Consider the following 16,922-nt stretch of genomic DNA (forward strand, 5'->3'; position numbering starts at 1 on the left):
CCATATATGGGATTGCCTTGCTTTATAAAATGGGACTTGTCAGTTTTGAATAATGCCATACACAGAATTGTTAAACACAAATAGGATACTGTAAAATACTTTATTTTAGCTGGAATTAATTTTCGCTGAAAAGACTTTTAGGTGTTTTGTATGGAATTTATTTTCACTGATTTTTGACAAGTTTAATGTAAAATATAGAAAAAAGGTATATTAGCTGGATTTTATTTTCACTAAATAATGAAAATAAATCCCAAGCGAAAATCAAGTATTCTATAGTATGTCATTTCTAAGAACTTCAAAAGAAGTCAGAAACACAGTAAAACAATCATTGATGTTTTCTATTGACAGCGTTATCTATCCCCACAATATCATCTTTCCCTTATAAAATGACATTTGAATTGAGGTTACCGGTACATTCAATGAATCATATATACCATCATTTCATCTCAATGTCAAGAAATCTAATGTATTGGCTCAATCAGAAGTGCATACATTTATATAGACGACCTGTAAACAAGTTATAACAACTCGTAATCATAACAGTTTAGTGTACTTAAAATCCCACCAAAACAAACGTGTTTGTATCACATAGAAATATTGGAGTTGTACTTCTTACAGACAAAAGATGGGAACATTTGTATCTGTTGCAGACAAATACAGTAGATAGCGTTCTGGTAGAAATCAGGTGTACTTCATATCCTCTTTGGGGTTTGTCTTAGTGGGAATAAATTAGGAAAAATTTCCATCAGATAGATATCATAAGAGAAGTCCTCCACCAGCATACTCCACTCTCTAGAAAGAGTAAAAACAAAAAGCAAGTTAATATAAAAATTCCATTTTGAAATACATTAGAAAAACATTTAGCTATTAAAACTTGTTCACTGTGATAATCAAGATTAAATAACAAATGGCTGGATGCACAATCTTTTCACGACGAAAATGAGTATAAAAGTCTAAATAGTATAACAATTTTGCATGAAAAATACATTAAATATTAACAGTACCGTAGTTGTCCGAGTATAAACCCCTGCCCGAGTATAAGCCCCCCTCCAAATTTACAGCATTTCACAACAAGTCATTTATTTGATTGTTCTTCTAATGCTCAGTTTATCTTTATAAGTTTATCAGCGTAGAGTTGTCTCGGTGAAATCGATGCAACTTCAACTATCTATTTCTCACCTTGAAATAAAATAAAAAAATTCGAAGAGCATCCGGGGATGTATTATTAACCAGTTTTACCAATCGTTAGCTTTATTTTATTCAAATCCATAAAATTCATGAGTTTTTCAACATTTGTTGGCAACTTCCGTGCTAAAAATGGTTGAAAATGTGGGTGTGGTTCTCTCACAAAGTCCCATTGATAATACGGACAAATATGGTTCTGTGACCTAGGTCGTGCTCCAATCAGGTGACTCTCAGCCAATCATTGATGTTGTAACAAAGCATATTTGATGCTAATTTAAAGGTCGTCGTACCATCCAATCTCTGGCGTTGATTCACATAGTTTGTTGTGCTGTGACAGGCTTCACAATTATTCACTGAAAAACATCGGTATATTTTGACAAACGGCTGGGATTTGACCTCAGTTCAAAAAAAGAAGAAAAAACTGGACTGAGATACAAATCAGTTTTGCAAGTTGGGAAATAAGGTAAACCAGATTGGGGTCGATGATATTCAGTATCGAAGGACCCTGTGTATCATGAGTTTCAAATTGTTCATCGACTGGTCACCAATTATTTATGGCTACAACTAAATAGACACGTTTTTTTCTGAAGCCCAATAAATTATTTCTGCATATCAAGTGCTATTCGATTTTTTACAGGGCATGTGGCTCGTTTTTATTGGAAAATATTTTTTGTGAGAATACTTTTAAAGTACGTATAGATCGAGCTCAGGTCACTGATCATGACTTAATTTTGAAAACTAGATGTAAAATTTTACCAGACAGACGCCACCACAACCATCCAATCATAGTTAGAAATGTACGCACTTGTTTTGGAACTTTGTATCAAGATGGCAGGCAACAACACCAACGCACCAGGCAACGTACGTGTGTTTTGCATGTATTAGTAGTCCGGGCATGGGATTGGACTTGGCTAAAACTAAACGAAACACAGACAAATACAATGAAGCCATGCGTAGGCGACAATGATGCCACAAAAGCCAAAGCTTTCGTGAGAACTGTACTGTATGTGACCGGAATCATTTGCTTACGATGAAACTAAGTTTAATTTTATTTGCATTTCACAACAATTCAACAAATTTATTTATTTTGCACATTATTATAATCACTACTGAGTAATAATCAACAATTGTGAAACGCAGCATGACCGGATTGCGCAACCGTGATCATTTGCTGCTACGCAATGCAGTTGTGTTAGTTTTTATTTGAAACTTCGTTTAGAATATATTTTCATTACCCCAAAACGTACAGACCAATATTCATGCGAAACGCAGGGTGGAATGCTGTTCCACTTAGTAAACGCACCCAAGAGTGATTAGTGACCCCGGGGCGTAACGACCAAACCTCAAGTTAACTTGGACCATGCTACTCGGGAGAAGTTTTAACTTTTATCCGTTTATAAGCCCCCCCCCTCCAATTGTTCGTCATTTTGCCATTTTCTCTGAGGGGTTTATACTCTGACAACTACGGTACTGGTAAACACTGTAGCCATTGTTTACTGGATTACTGGTCTAATTGGTTGTTTTCTATTCTTACCTCTTGTGGTTCTAAAAAGGATATCCAGTCAGAAGCATGTGTTGGTAATAATCCCATTGAAGAACATTTATATGCTGCTAACCCAACACCGCCAATATTGCCAAGGAAATAGACAAACTTTTGAACCAGTGATTGCGGACTGTCTTCAAGTAATTTGAAAGCTGAAAAAGATGAATTTAAAGTTTTTTGTAGCACTTGAAACAGTTATATACAATGTACATGGCAAGCACATAGTGATGCTTGCTGAGGCTTCTATACATGGCAAGCACATGTTGTAAATTCCATTCAAACTTTGCCAGTAACTCAGTTTTGTTTTATCCAGCATCAACTAATACATTTTCTTACTTACGTACACTTATATGCTCTTCTAATAGAAACAAGTCATTGTCAATGACCCGTCCCCGTTCCGTTCATATTTGAGTGACATATACATTCAAAGCAGATCATGACCGAAATGCACCTGCATATGTACAACACATTGTGCTAAATCTGAACAAAATCCATCCATGCATGACTGAGATCCGGTTCTGGAATTGTGAAAATACGTGATTTTGATGCATTTTCGGCCTTAAAATGGCCATCATTCCGCTATTGTTAAGCAGATCATGAAACAAATGCACATATCTATTTGTGACATGATGTACCATGTGTGTGTGAAGTTTGAACTTGATCAATCCAGACATGTCTTGGATACGGATCCAGAACTGAATTCTTTAACAAAATGGCCGCCAGTCGGCCATTTCGAACTTGATCCGAAAAAAAAAAAAGACGTGCATCAAGGTCCTATTATGTTTAATGTATGTACCAAATTTGAACAAAATCCATCCATGCATAACTGAGATACGGGTCCGGAATGGTGAAAATGTGCGATTTCAATGCATTTTCGGCCTTAAAGCGGCCGCCATTTGACTATCGTTAATGAGATCATGAAACAAATGCACATACATATTTGTGACATGATGTACCTTGTGTGTGTGAAGTTTGAACTCGATCAATCCAAGCATGTCTCAGATACGGATCCAGAACTGAATTCTTTAAAACAAAATGGCCGCCAGTCGGCCATTTCGAACCCGATCCAGGCGTGGCCTGTTCAGCATTTGTCAACAACCAATCACAAGACTGGTTACGAACCACATCGAGGTCACGACTCGGTTAGCCTTGCTCAACTGCTCGTAACCAGTCTTGTGATTGGTTGTTGACAAATGCTCCGCTATGCAACTTAGATACTAAATCGTTACAGCGCCAACACCGGTGGGTCACCGACGGTCGTTGAATGGGGTAGGCCAAAAGGTCACCAGTTTGCCTTCTCCATGCTGTTTTCACGATGAAAATCGAGCGAACGTTGTAAATACGGCTAGAATTTTAATTTTTGTTCGAGTTTACATGCAATATGCTAATATACTTGTTTATTTTCTGTGCATATACATTTCGTTCGTATTTAATTCTTTCTTTCGTGATTGGAAGACGATTATTAAAAATACAGCTGTAAATTGAAACCACTGTAGTTGCGTATCGTGAGTAATAAGTGGCAACAATGTCGATGACAATGAATTCAGGCGATTGACACATTGCCATGAATACACTTGATAACTGCTTGCAGACTTCCAGTGGTCATTGTTTATGTTTGGACTCTTGAAACAATAGCAAAATAAAGGGTTGGGCAACTACTCTTTTGTTTAGGCTTGGGAAGAACAATGCAAGCTTTTTACAAATAATTTCAGCTGGATGTACGTTGGTGGGCGGGTGTTGAGAGTTACTAGGCGGCCGTAAAACTTGATGGGCGGGCCGCCCACCTAAAACCCCTTGTGGAGAACACTGTATAGAAACATGTGCATATGTTTGTGTATGAGTGATTGGCATTGTGTTATTGTACTTTTCAATGTTATGAAGAAGTGACTTACTATTTTGGATTGAAAGCAATGCCTGCACAGGTCTCCACAACATCATACCCACCATCATTATTGGAAATATAGATATAGAATTACCAGCCATCCACATAATGAACAGATTCATGGGTAACTGTTTAAGAGGACCTAAAGCTACATCCCAAGATTTCTGTATAGAAGAAAAAACATAATTGAACTCTGGTGACCTTCTCCTTTGTTATATAACATTATCATAGTTTGTTTCAATATAAATATGCATTGTCATAATTAATTTTGAATACAAACAAGTTTTGGGGTTGAACAAACAGTGGGGAATCAGTCTATCGAATGTCTTTAAGAGATGTAAATATCTTACAAAAACACTGGTGCCTAATTTGTTTAATTATTTTAAGGGACATAATTTCCAGTTTTATTCAAAGTAATTCAGATATTTTAGTATAAAAACAAATGCCTCATCGCAGAAAAAAAGTGCTGCATTTAGACGTGAATAGATTCATAAAACATGCAAGATAACAGAAAAACTTAGCTGGCTTTTGTCCAAGTATTTTGTACAGGTGTCTGTCAAAAATTAATGATTCACTGAGACAAATATGAACTGCCTTATTACCGTATTACCCCGGGCACGCGCCCAGGGGCCTGAACGTACAAAATCGGGAAAAATTGGGGGTGGGCGCTTACCCGAGGACCACCCCAAAAAAGATTTTAAAAAGTTGTTTTTGTGATCGTATGATAAGGTCAAATAAAGGAATGCTTTCGTACACTTTGTACACGTACTTATTTCTTGATTTATGCGAGGTTTCAATAAACGTGAGCACTCGGTCAAGATCTGTGGGAACACCAAGACACAGGGTCGAATTTCAAGAATAAAACTTGTTTTATGTCAGCGAATGAAGTTGTATTACTCACTGAAATTGACTACAAACTATGGTAAATATTGTAATCAATGCACGGTTACATTTTTAGTAACCGTGATCAGTGCAAGTCGAAACGGCCGGGGAAAAACTACCGCTTGTAATCCAAGAAGGCGATGACCTCATTAGCATAATTTTGTTCACGCACGTATTGATACATCGCATCGTAATTACTGAAGAATAGCAGACAGGGTTATGAAACAAATAAACCTTTTATTACTGACATATCCAAATGGCGATACATAAAAAACAGACTGAAAATAAACTCTGGTCGACCTCATTAACATGATTTATTCACGCACCCACACACAAGACAAAATTATGATGCAACAAGTTCCCATCGTCGGCATGCCTCATTATGGTTATCATAATGGACTTGAGGTCGGCAAAATGTGTTTTTCTTCAACGACAGAAAAATAATCCACATGACCGTAATGCCATAGCTGTGATGAGGGATGGAAAGAAAGTAGCAATGTCTCAAAAGTGCTAGCTCCCGTTCACAGTCAGCTGGCATCGGTGTCGCTGGGTGTATATGATAGAGGGAAGTTGTGCAACCAAATTTGCCGAGTTTGCAATTTTTCGCCGATAAAAAAGTAACTAAGGCAAAAACTCACGATTTTTCAGCATTTTTGTAATAAAGACATTATCCTCTATCAATAATCCGCCCCAAATAAAAACATTTCCACTAATTCTTGTGTTTTTCGAAAAACCTGCGATTAGGCTGCGAAAGTAGAACATTCCGGAAGAGGGTGAAACGGAAGAGCCAAACTTAACGTGTAAAAATAGAATGCGTATTTTGACCTCTACGTGGTCAACCAATGGCTGGACATGGATACGTTTTTGGTCGTTGCCAAAGAGCCCCGCGTCCATCGCCTGGCGATGCTCTTCCAATGAGTTTTTACGTAAAACACAAACAAAACGGCCCTTTTCAGGGCCACCACACACTCCAAAAAGAGAACTACCGTAACAAACACACTATTTGAATAAATCAGACGCGTTCGTTTTTGACAAATACAACTTTATTGTTGACCTAATTCTTGGCTAAAAATCACCCTGGGCGTTTAACCGAGGATGTCCCCAACATGTAACTTTTGTGAAAACAGGGGGGTGGGCGCTTGCCCAGGGAGGGGCGCGTGCCCGGGGTAATACGGTATATTCATTGTGTGACTACTGTATTATATGAAAAGTGAAAAAAACACCCTTTATGAATAGCTATCATGTTTCAAGCTCTGCTTTGTATGCAAATCAACTTAAGGTAGAGATGCAGTTTATTTGTGAATTTCAATCAAAAATAGTTTTTTTCGTTTTTTATATAGATTTTTATCTAAAGAACATTCTGTGAAAATTTGACCAATGAATTCTTATTGGAACACCGTTAAAATTGCTGTTTATTTTCTGGTTTAAAATAAAAAACACTCGCACGTGGCAATGTTTATGTCCAATTGTCTAATTTGCATGAGTAACCAAATAACAGGACCTTTGATTGACAATATGCAAATCGAGATTGTACGGGTCATAGTTCATTCAATTACGCGCATGTGCAATTAATCTTAAATCAGTTCTCGCTCGCTAGCAAACCAAACATTATATTTCCTCAGCGTTTTTTCCTAATTTTTATCATTACATTATGTGTGGTGTGAAAAGAAAGAGAGGTAGAAAGAAGATTCAGATGATTTCTATGTCGGAAGAGGCAAAAGCTACACTGAAGGCATCAGCCCACCGAACGAAAAACAAAATCGATGTGAGCGTCCAAACATGACTTTCCTTGAAGGCATGAATCCGAGTTTCTGATTGACTGAGAGATTTTATTTTTAAATAATTGTTCTCAAAAAATAAACTGAGCATGTGAAGAATAATTTAACATTGTTTACAGTGATAACTGCTCATTGTCGAAACGAAGCTTACCCATTCACGCTAGTCACAATATACATCATACTCTTGAATAGGCGTCAATGACTACGGTAAAACTTAGAAAATGACGTCAAAATACACCTTAAAAGTCCCATTTTATTTATTTTTTAAATCCCATCCCGAATTTACGGCAGAATCTGGTCCCTCAAATAAGGGGCACGTGAGCTTTGATTCTAACCGGATATATTGCACAGGGTCGGGGAGATACAAACTTTTGTGTATCTTTTGTCCAATGGGTACCTGTACTTCGATCATTCGCAAGTTTTGCTAGGTGGTGCGAGACAGCTTTGTTTGCAACCGGACGAACTCCGTTTAATTCAATGAAGCAAACAACTGACAATGCTAAAATAAATTGCAGAGGTACGCTAAAATTAATTGAAAACAACCAAATAATTTCAATGAAAAATAAATCACAGAGAGGTAACTTGATACATTTCGGTAACAACTCTTTTGACGCGCTGTTCGCTTCTCCACGTCTGATGTTTTGTTTTCCTTGTCATAATACTTACTGATTGATCATTTTGTTTTGATTTTTGAGTTTTTTAGCCTGCAACTCGGCCACGACCTTTGCTTTTCCGTGAAAAATGGGGAAGTTTACGTCAATTTGACGGACATTCCATTTTTTTTTAAACTAACGAACACACTGTTTAGCACTCCTATTTTTTTCATTTGCCGATTTCTATTCAGAAAAATCCGACCGCTCGAAAATGCACTTAATTTTGCACTCTTAAAACATGTCAGATTTCCAACATTAATTATTTAAAACCGGTCGAAATTTTAAAACTTTTAGGAGCTGGAGCTCTCTTCTTGCAGGCGACCGTCGCCGGTAGTACAACAGCATGTTTTGTACGTACATCCGTGCGCTGATTGTCTGCGACTGTCTTAGAAAATCCCTGAATAAGGCGTTGCCAAAATCGGAAAAAAATATATAAATGCCTCCTTAAAAAACGAACAGAATTCAAATATTTCTTTTAACAAATATGTTGCAGTGGGAAAAATGGGAATGGAAACGATGAACAAAACTTCTGTGCCTCGAGTTTCGATTCTAGGATTACGCGATTATTCATTATTGTGCGTTCGCTTCCTGGAATTGGTTCTCAATACTACATAAAAATCATCAAGCATAAATAATTTAATATCCCACTTTGTACTCTTCACGGTAAACCGTAGGCTCTGAAATACTCGTAGACTTTTTATTAAAAATACATCGAAGAGAAGCCATGATGTTTTGATCGTGATAAAAGGTCACCTTCCTAGGACCGCCCCCTGTTTAATTATTCATGAGATAACGCCATATTTACTGGGCATTGCCACGTGTTTTTACCGACCCCATCAAAACACTGGTATGAATGACGTGTTTCTGATTTATATATTCAAGAGTAGTTGTTCTGGTCCAACGATTTTACATAAAATGTCTATGTCTATACGTTAACTTTCATTTTCAATAGTCTAGAAAGTATGACAAAGCAGTAATTCCCGGTTTAACGCGCAAATATGCAAATAAGCCTTTTTCTGGTCTTCTATTTTTGGAGAATTCTTGGGTTTTAAATTAAAATAGCTGATAGACGCTTTGGCCATTTGCCTCGAATTTTTCACACATTATTGACAAGGTGTTCCCCCTTCAAAATGCGTCCGGGCAGTTTATTACGGCGAGTGGAACAAAAATAACAAGTCCGCAATTAACATGGATATATAAATTATGCAAAAATAGAAAAGAGTGAACTTTGAGGTCATGCTGTGCGACTTTGAAAGCCGTTAGAGAGATGAGTGGACGCATTTGAATTAGTAGTATACCAAGGTATCCAGTGATGTAATTTTACCCACAAACGGACTTGAAGTTTTTAAGCTAATTTTTTTTAAACCACTTTTGTCCAAAAAAGCATATTTTTGACCCAAAATCAAAAACGCATTCTGGATATTTAAAATAAAGACAAGTTTTACAAAGTTTGTATAATAAGCTTTCAGAAAATATATAACATGTTGGATATATAATACCATCTTCATTGTCTAATTACTCAATTAAAAAGCAAGTCAAATAAACTGCATCTCTACCTTAAATAGTTAGTTGGTGTCAAGTGGAGAGAGAAGTCAACAGTACAGTTGCCTCCTGAGAATCTACATCTTCAAACACTGCAATCTTTGTTTTTGAAGTGTGTTTTTAAATTACTATTATAAAAGCTCTATCATTCTGTTCTAATAGCTGGAACAAATTCCTGTGAATTTTTTTGTTGTTGAATGAACTGTTTGTCAAATACAGAATACATATATTTTAGTACATTTTTATTTTCAAAATGTAGATGCAACGTTTTGCTTTTTATGTATTTTTTATATATTGTTTTTGATTTGATAACTTTGGACTAAACAGATTTTTCTATTTGCTTCAGATCTTGTTTGGCACCCAGTTCATAGGAGTGCTTATATTGATTTTCTAACATCTTGTTTTCTGTAAAGATTTTATTGGTAGGTTTGCAAATGTGCATCAGACTATGCAAAAAATCTCTCCTAAGTTGGTTTTGAAACCCAGTATAGTATTCCCATGGGATTTGGGGGATACATTACCAAGGATAAAAGATAAATGATTTGCTTCATTGAACACATACAGTGATCAGTCAAGTAGAAACAGTCAAAATATTTTATCAGATTTTCTCAATTTGTGCATGATATTTTCATACAGGACATCCGTTGTTCAAACTCAGGGAAGACTTTATACTGATGAATAAGGTGACCAAGTTTGATGAAGTTTGGAATAGAATTAGTAAAATTATTGTGCACACAATAACAATTATTAACGACGACAACAACGACAATGCCGGACAAAATTTGATGGTACGGTCTGTAGTGTTATCAAATAACTCAGATCACTTCCAGGATAATGGTGAATATCCAGATTTATTATCGGTAACTAACAAATGTTACAACGTCGTCTGCGTATCTCCACGAAGTACCCCGAGTTAACCCGAAGCACCCCGAGGCTATAAATAGCTAACACAACATCCCCCTTACAAGTCAAACTCACCATAAAGTACAATTTCAGTACAATGCGAACAACTTCAAAAATACAACACATTAATGCCAATAAGGCTGGCAAAAATCCAAACTATCTGAAGAAATACAGTAATTGCAAGTCAAAAGAATTACAAATCTAATCTCTTGGGAGGTTTAATGACTCTGCCTGATCTGGTTCTATATTCAGTAAAGTTTGATTCTTGCAGAGTAGATGATTCAGGCTGGGGTCTGTGTACCACATTTTGCTTTTCAGTCCCCATGGTCAATGGTGCTCCCTGAACTGTGGTTTCAGATTTTCCATTTACCTCAATTTGTGGTGGGAGGTCATCCTCATGACCACATGGAGCTAAATACTTCTTATTTCTACGAATCACCCTGTGGGGCATAGCTACTTCATAAGACCTAGGTTCACGCAATTTATGCACAACCTCGCCATGGGACTGCATGTCCTTAACCAGAACTTTTGCTCCTGGTTTAAGTTCAGGCATTTCCTTGACGCGATGTGACCTATCATAGTTCAATTTAGCTTTCGCACGATAATCCCTCTCAAACTTGTTAAGATTTTCTATATCCAGCAGTTTGGGTTTTAACTGTGATGGTAGAATTGGGACTGTCGTCCGAATACGACGAGCAAATAGCAACTCAGCTGGACTATATCCATTGGCTAATGGGGTTGCCCGGTATGCCATTAATGCCAAGTATGGATCCGCTGATTTTTTTATAAGCTGCTTAACAGTCCTGACAGCCCGTTCAATCTCTCCATTTGACTGGCTATATATTGGACTACTGGTCACAATCATGAACCCATATTTCTCAGCAAAGGTTTTATATTCCCAACTTGAGAACTGGGGTCCATTATCTGATCTCAATTCATCGGGTATCCCGTGTCGGGCAAACATAGATTGTAAATGAACTATTATGTCACTACTTTTTGATGTGTCCTCTAATTTAGCAACTTCTACAAATCTTGAGTAATAATCCACAACCAGGAGATATGTGGTGTTCTTTAAGAAATACAAATCTGCAGCCACTTTCTGCCATGGCCGTTCAGGGAAGTCTGAGGGAATCATGGGTTCTATCACGTCTGGGCTGTGATGTATGCAAGTTTTGCATTTATATACTAAATCGGCAATTTGACCACTAAGACCTGGCCACCATACAGAACACTTGGCCGCTCTCTACATTTAACAATCCCCTGGTGACCTTCATGTAACATATCTAAAACATCTAATCTTTTTGAGCTAGGAATAATAATCCTAGATCCTCTCATCAAGATTTTATCAACATAACTAATTTCTGCTCGAAATGGATAGTATGCTTTTAGAGTGCCTGATAGCAATTGTCTATCTGGCCACCCATATTTACAGAACTCAATCAATTTACAACACACTGCATCACTATGCTGTTCTTGCGATATGGCTGATAAATAAGAGGATGTGACTGGAAGTTGACTTACAACATTAGAAGCATATGATTTAACTTCTCTACGCAATTGTTTACTTTCTTTATCTGGTTTAATGGCACAGGGAGCTCTGGATAAGACATCTGGTACAATGAGATCTTTGCCTGGTACATGAAATATATCAAAATGGTATCTCATCAATCTAATTCGAAATCGCTGTATTCTAGGTGGGAGCTCATTCAAATCTTTTTGTCCAAAAAGGGGCACAAGAGGTTTGTGGTCGGTTTCAATTTTGAATTTGAGACCAATCAGAAAATTTGCAAATGTATCGCATGCCCAAGTGACCCCTAGTGCCTCCCTTTCTATAGGGGCATAATTTTGTTCAGTTTTTGAAACTGATCTTGATGCACAGAAAACTAACTTCCACTCCCCGTTAATTTGCTTTTGAAACAAACAAGCACCTAAACCAATTTTTGAAGCATCACTGGCAACTTTTGTTTCCAATTTAGGATCATACAGAGCAAGGCATGGGCTATTTACGCACACTACTTTAATTTCATTAAATGCCCTTTCATGGTTAGCATCCCAAGACCATAAGGTGTCCTTTTGTAATAGCTCTCTAATTGGATGGGTGAGATCTGACAACTTTGGGGAGAATTTGCTAAATTGGTTCACCATGCCCAGGAATCTGCGTACATCGTGAATATTTTCTGGAGATGGCATATCAGTTAATGCTTTGAATTTTTCAGAGTCTGGTTCGATGCCATTTTCTGATACAATATGTCCGACAAAATGAACCATACGACGACTAATTTCACACTTAGTTTTGTTTAGAGACATGCCCGCTTCCTCTAATCGTGCCAGCACCTCCTCAAGCCTAGAATCATGTACAGCTTGGTTTGGCCCGTGAATCAAAATATCATCAATAAAGACCTCCACTCCCTCAAGGTCATCTAAAATTTGACACATTCGCTTTTGCGCATGCTCAGGAGCTGAAGTAATCCCAAATGGCATTCTACGATATGCATATCTGCCAAATGGAGTGATAAATGTGGTGAGAAGCTGTGATGGCTGGGTTAATGGTATTTGGTGGAACCAAGAATTAGCATCCAGTTTACTGAAAACTTTAGCACCAGGGAGCCTACTCAGTACTTCATTAACACTGGGGATCATATACTTCTCAGTTTTCACATACTTATTTAATTTTGTGTAATCTACACAAATTCTAACATCTACTATATTTCCATTCTTATCTTTCTTGGGTACTGGTACCATAGGGGCACAACATTCAGTGGGTTCACTGACTTTGAAAATTACATCATCCTGTTCTAACTTTTGTAATTTCTGTTTTATCAATCTATATAGAGGAACTGATGATACCTTTCTGGGTGCATTGACAGCATATGGAATAAATTCCTTGTCAACCTTTATGTCATATTCACCCTTCATCACCCCTAACCCAGAAAACAACTGTGGGTGTCGGTTTTCAACCTGTACATTATTGATGATTCTCACTACATCGAGTGCCTGGATAGCAGGCTTGCCTAGTAAAGCTTTCTGACACTCTTTGACAACATACACGGTTTGATTTGACTTAGTATTATTGGCGTTCAATCTAGCCGTAAATTTCCCTACACAATCTAACTTTGACTTATTAGCACCAAATAAGAATCTATCTGGTTTACTAAGTTTAACTCCAAGGTCTAAACTTGAGTACACACTTTCTGGTAAAATAGTAACATCAGCACCTGTATCTATAGCAAAATTAACCTTGCACTTATTGACATCCAGTGCTATATTCCAAATGGAGTCTGATTGCCCATTAGCAGTAACATTACCTAAGAATGCATAACTTATATTAGCCGAGGCCTCAGTCTCTGAGGAATCTGAATTAGAATCACTAGATGTACTGCCTAGGTGATCAGTTCCATTTGTAACATGTTGAACATGTGACTTAACTTTCATTGGTTTGCCTTCAGACTTAGAGATACAGAATTTTGCCCAATGGCCTACTATGCCACACTTATTACATAAACTGGACTTAGCTGGACAATACTTGAAATGATGTGGTCCATTTCCACACCTAAAACACCTCTGTTTTGTGTTCTTAGATGGTTTGTACTTTGATCTGTACTTTTTCTGATATTTGTAGGAGACTTCATCAATATCCGCTTTGTCTTGCTTTGAGTCATCATCTTCTTTAGTCATTTGTTCATGTTCTTTCTCAACTTGTTCACTCAGCCTTGCTGAAGTCTTGGCCTTTTCTAGGGTTAAATCACTGTCCAGTTGCAGCTTTCTTTGGAGTTTCTTGTCACGAATTCCAACTACAATACGGTCTCTGATCAATTCCTCTTTCAGATTACCATAATTGCAATGTTCTGCTAAATGGTATAAGCCGGTAATAAATTCATCTACTGTCTCGCCTTCTCTTTGTTTCCTTTTATTAAATTTGGACCGTTCATAGATTATGTTTCTTCTGGCTATGAAGTGATCATTGAATTTTTCTTTCACTGAAGAGTATTTTGGCCAAGCTACTGCCTGTTCTCCTTCTTGTGGTTCAGGGGCTGGAGGAAATTCAAAACTGTTGAAAATTTCCTCTGCACGGTTCCCCATACAGTAGATCAGTGTGTCTATTTGTACGGATTGCTGTTTATCACCAAGGCCACTAGCAGAGCGGAAACGCTCGAATCTCTTCATCCATGCTTCCCAATTTTCCCCTTTGAATGAAAACTGTTCTGGAGGGGTTATTTGAAACTGGGTAGCCATATTCGATCACACTATCACCTCAAAACTAACTTCGGTGGGTGATTTCTCTAGTCGAGCGTACACGGGTCAGAGTTCATTGACCTCACGAATTGAGATTGTCCGCTGGCTTCTCGCAAGTAATATTATGAATAATCACTGAATAATTGTGACTAGGATACTTGATATATGATTAGATCGCTTCCCAGTTGCTGCGTTTAGCTTCAGAAAGTAGCAAGTCACGTAATATATAAATATAATAACACTAGCAACTTTACCGCCAGATGATGGACGTCACTTTCGTCCAGGACAGTCGAGTAATTTTCCAACGATGAATTATTCTTTGACAGCAAATAATTTCATCCAAGGCGGGGTCTCGTGGGAACGTTGACTTCTGACACCATGTAGTGTTATCAAATACTGTAGAATACTTTATTTTCGCTGGAATTAATTTTCGCTGAAAAGGCTTTTTGGGCATTTTGCTTGGAATTTATTTTCACTGATTTTTGATGAGATTAATGTAAAATATAGGAAAAAATGTATATTCGCTGGATTTTATTTTCACGGAATCATCCCTTCAGCGAAAATAGCGAAAATAAATTCCAAGCGAAAATAAAGTATTCTACAGTAACTCAGATCACTTCCAGGATAATGGTGAATATCCAGATTTATTATTGGTAACTAACAAATGTTACAACGTCGTCTGCATATCTCCACGAAGTACCCCGAGTTAACCCGAAGCACCCCGAGGCTATAAATAGCTAACACAACACGGTCAAGGTAATAAAAGTGAAACTAGCTACTCATCCAGTATCTTTATTTAAGGCTGTAGCATCCTAATAATAAATTCTACACATATGCAAATAATACTTAGATCTAGGATTTTGATAAATTTTTGCATACTAGGAAATACGTCACAGAACCTTGAATAAAACAGACATGGACTGACAACTTGTGCCATTGTGTGTTGAAATTTCACACTCTAAACATAGAGCAAAAAAATCTACCCGTCTAAAACTTATTTGTGATTTTCGCTACAAAGCATGAAGCAGTGATTTCCACTCACTTTTACCACCAATGATTGGTCACCATCCTGCGTACTGATATCTTGTAATTGTCTGTCAGAATAGCCAAACGGGGCTGGCAATTGCTCAGTCTGGCTTTGTTGTAGTAACTGCTTGTCTCCACGAGATCTGAAGAACATAACCATAGCAACAGATTTGTGAAAATAATTCAATTATGCATGAATAAAGATTTGGTCATAAACATTGTGGTTGGCCTATAGTTGTACATGTATGTAATTTATTTTCCCACTATTTAAATGTGAAAACAACTTCAAGATTATGCATGAAGGCACATTATGTGAATACAGCAAAGATCCCATTCACATGTACCATGCAAACTAGTACTACAGAGACTTTACACCCAAATATATCGGTTAAAAGTTGAAATCGGTGATTGGTAAAATCAATATTGTTGCATCCCTTAACAGCTTGGAATGATTGCATAGAAATAACATCAATGGACAGCAACCAAGTATTTAGAGCTGGCAAACTGTACGCTTACTCCATGTATGGACCTACAGCTCCTTGACTGTAACGTAATCCAACATAGACCAGTCGGAACTGCTACAACTGCAGCTACGTGTTTACACATATCGGCATAATGTGCTGTCTGCAGTCTACTTTCTGTTTAGTCTTATCATGGAGGTAATAAGAATTCTTATTACCTCCATGGTCTTATGAACACTCAAATCAATCACCACACAATCTGTTTATTCGTCCGTAATTTGTATTAAGATCTTTTTTTTTTTGTAAGAATGAATGTATAAAAACGCGATTGGGAATTTGCTTTATCTGTAAAGTGTAAAAACCTATTTTTTACTGTAAATAGAACTTTCATTTTATTTCTTGTAACCTGTACCAGCTGTCCACACCTTGCTCCCCCCCCCCCCATTAATATCTCAACACATAATAAATACGAAGGCCGCCTGTGTATCGAACAATACATACATCACAAATTATATCCAGTACAGCCAACAAACAAACAAACAACTGTTATCGTCGATCAGGTTGTTTTGAATGTTGTTCAATACAAATGATTTGCATCATCGGGAGATACAACATTACATACCTGCTTGTGAAATCTATTGTCCATTTGTGACGGCGACCACGAGAAACAACTCCACTGAACGCCATGTTGGATATGGAATGGTCCATTTTACGGTAAGGGGTGGTTAATTTAATTTACATTCTATGAAAAACAAACGAATTTCATATGAATTTGATTACTTATCTAATAATATTTCAAAATTATTATTTACTTTAGATTCACATGTCTAGTAG

The 16,922-nt window shown here is 37.2% G+C and overlaps 1 protein-coding gene across 1 annotated transcript; it reads right to left on the bottom strand.

Annotated features, from left to right (window-relative positions):
- Positions 1–439: 439 nt before the first annotated feature.
- On the bottom strand, positions 440–16,783 carry LOC102805616 (ER membrane protein complex subunit 4-like). The gene is made up of 5 exons (XM_085500537.1): positions 16,711–16,783; positions 15,644–15,770; positions 4,621–4,774; positions 2,720–2,880; positions 440–792 (listed from the first exon to the last, which is right to left on the bottom strand). Exons 1-5 carry the CDS (start codon positions 16,773–16,775, stop codon positions 757–759), a joined length of 543 nt encoding a protein of 180 aa, XP_085356663.1. The 5' UTR covers positions 16,776–16,783; the 3' UTR covers positions 440–756.
- Positions 16,784–16,922: the final 139 nt, after the last annotated feature.

This window comes from Saccoglossus kowalevskii, chromosome 6 (genome assembly GCF_978046115.1).
Source record: "Saccoglossus kowalevskii chromosome 6, keSacKowa6.1, whole genome shotgun sequence".
NCBI classification, from domain to species: domain Eukaryota; kingdom Metazoa; phylum Hemichordata; class Enteropneusta; family Harrimaniidae; genus Saccoglossus; species Saccoglossus kowalevskii.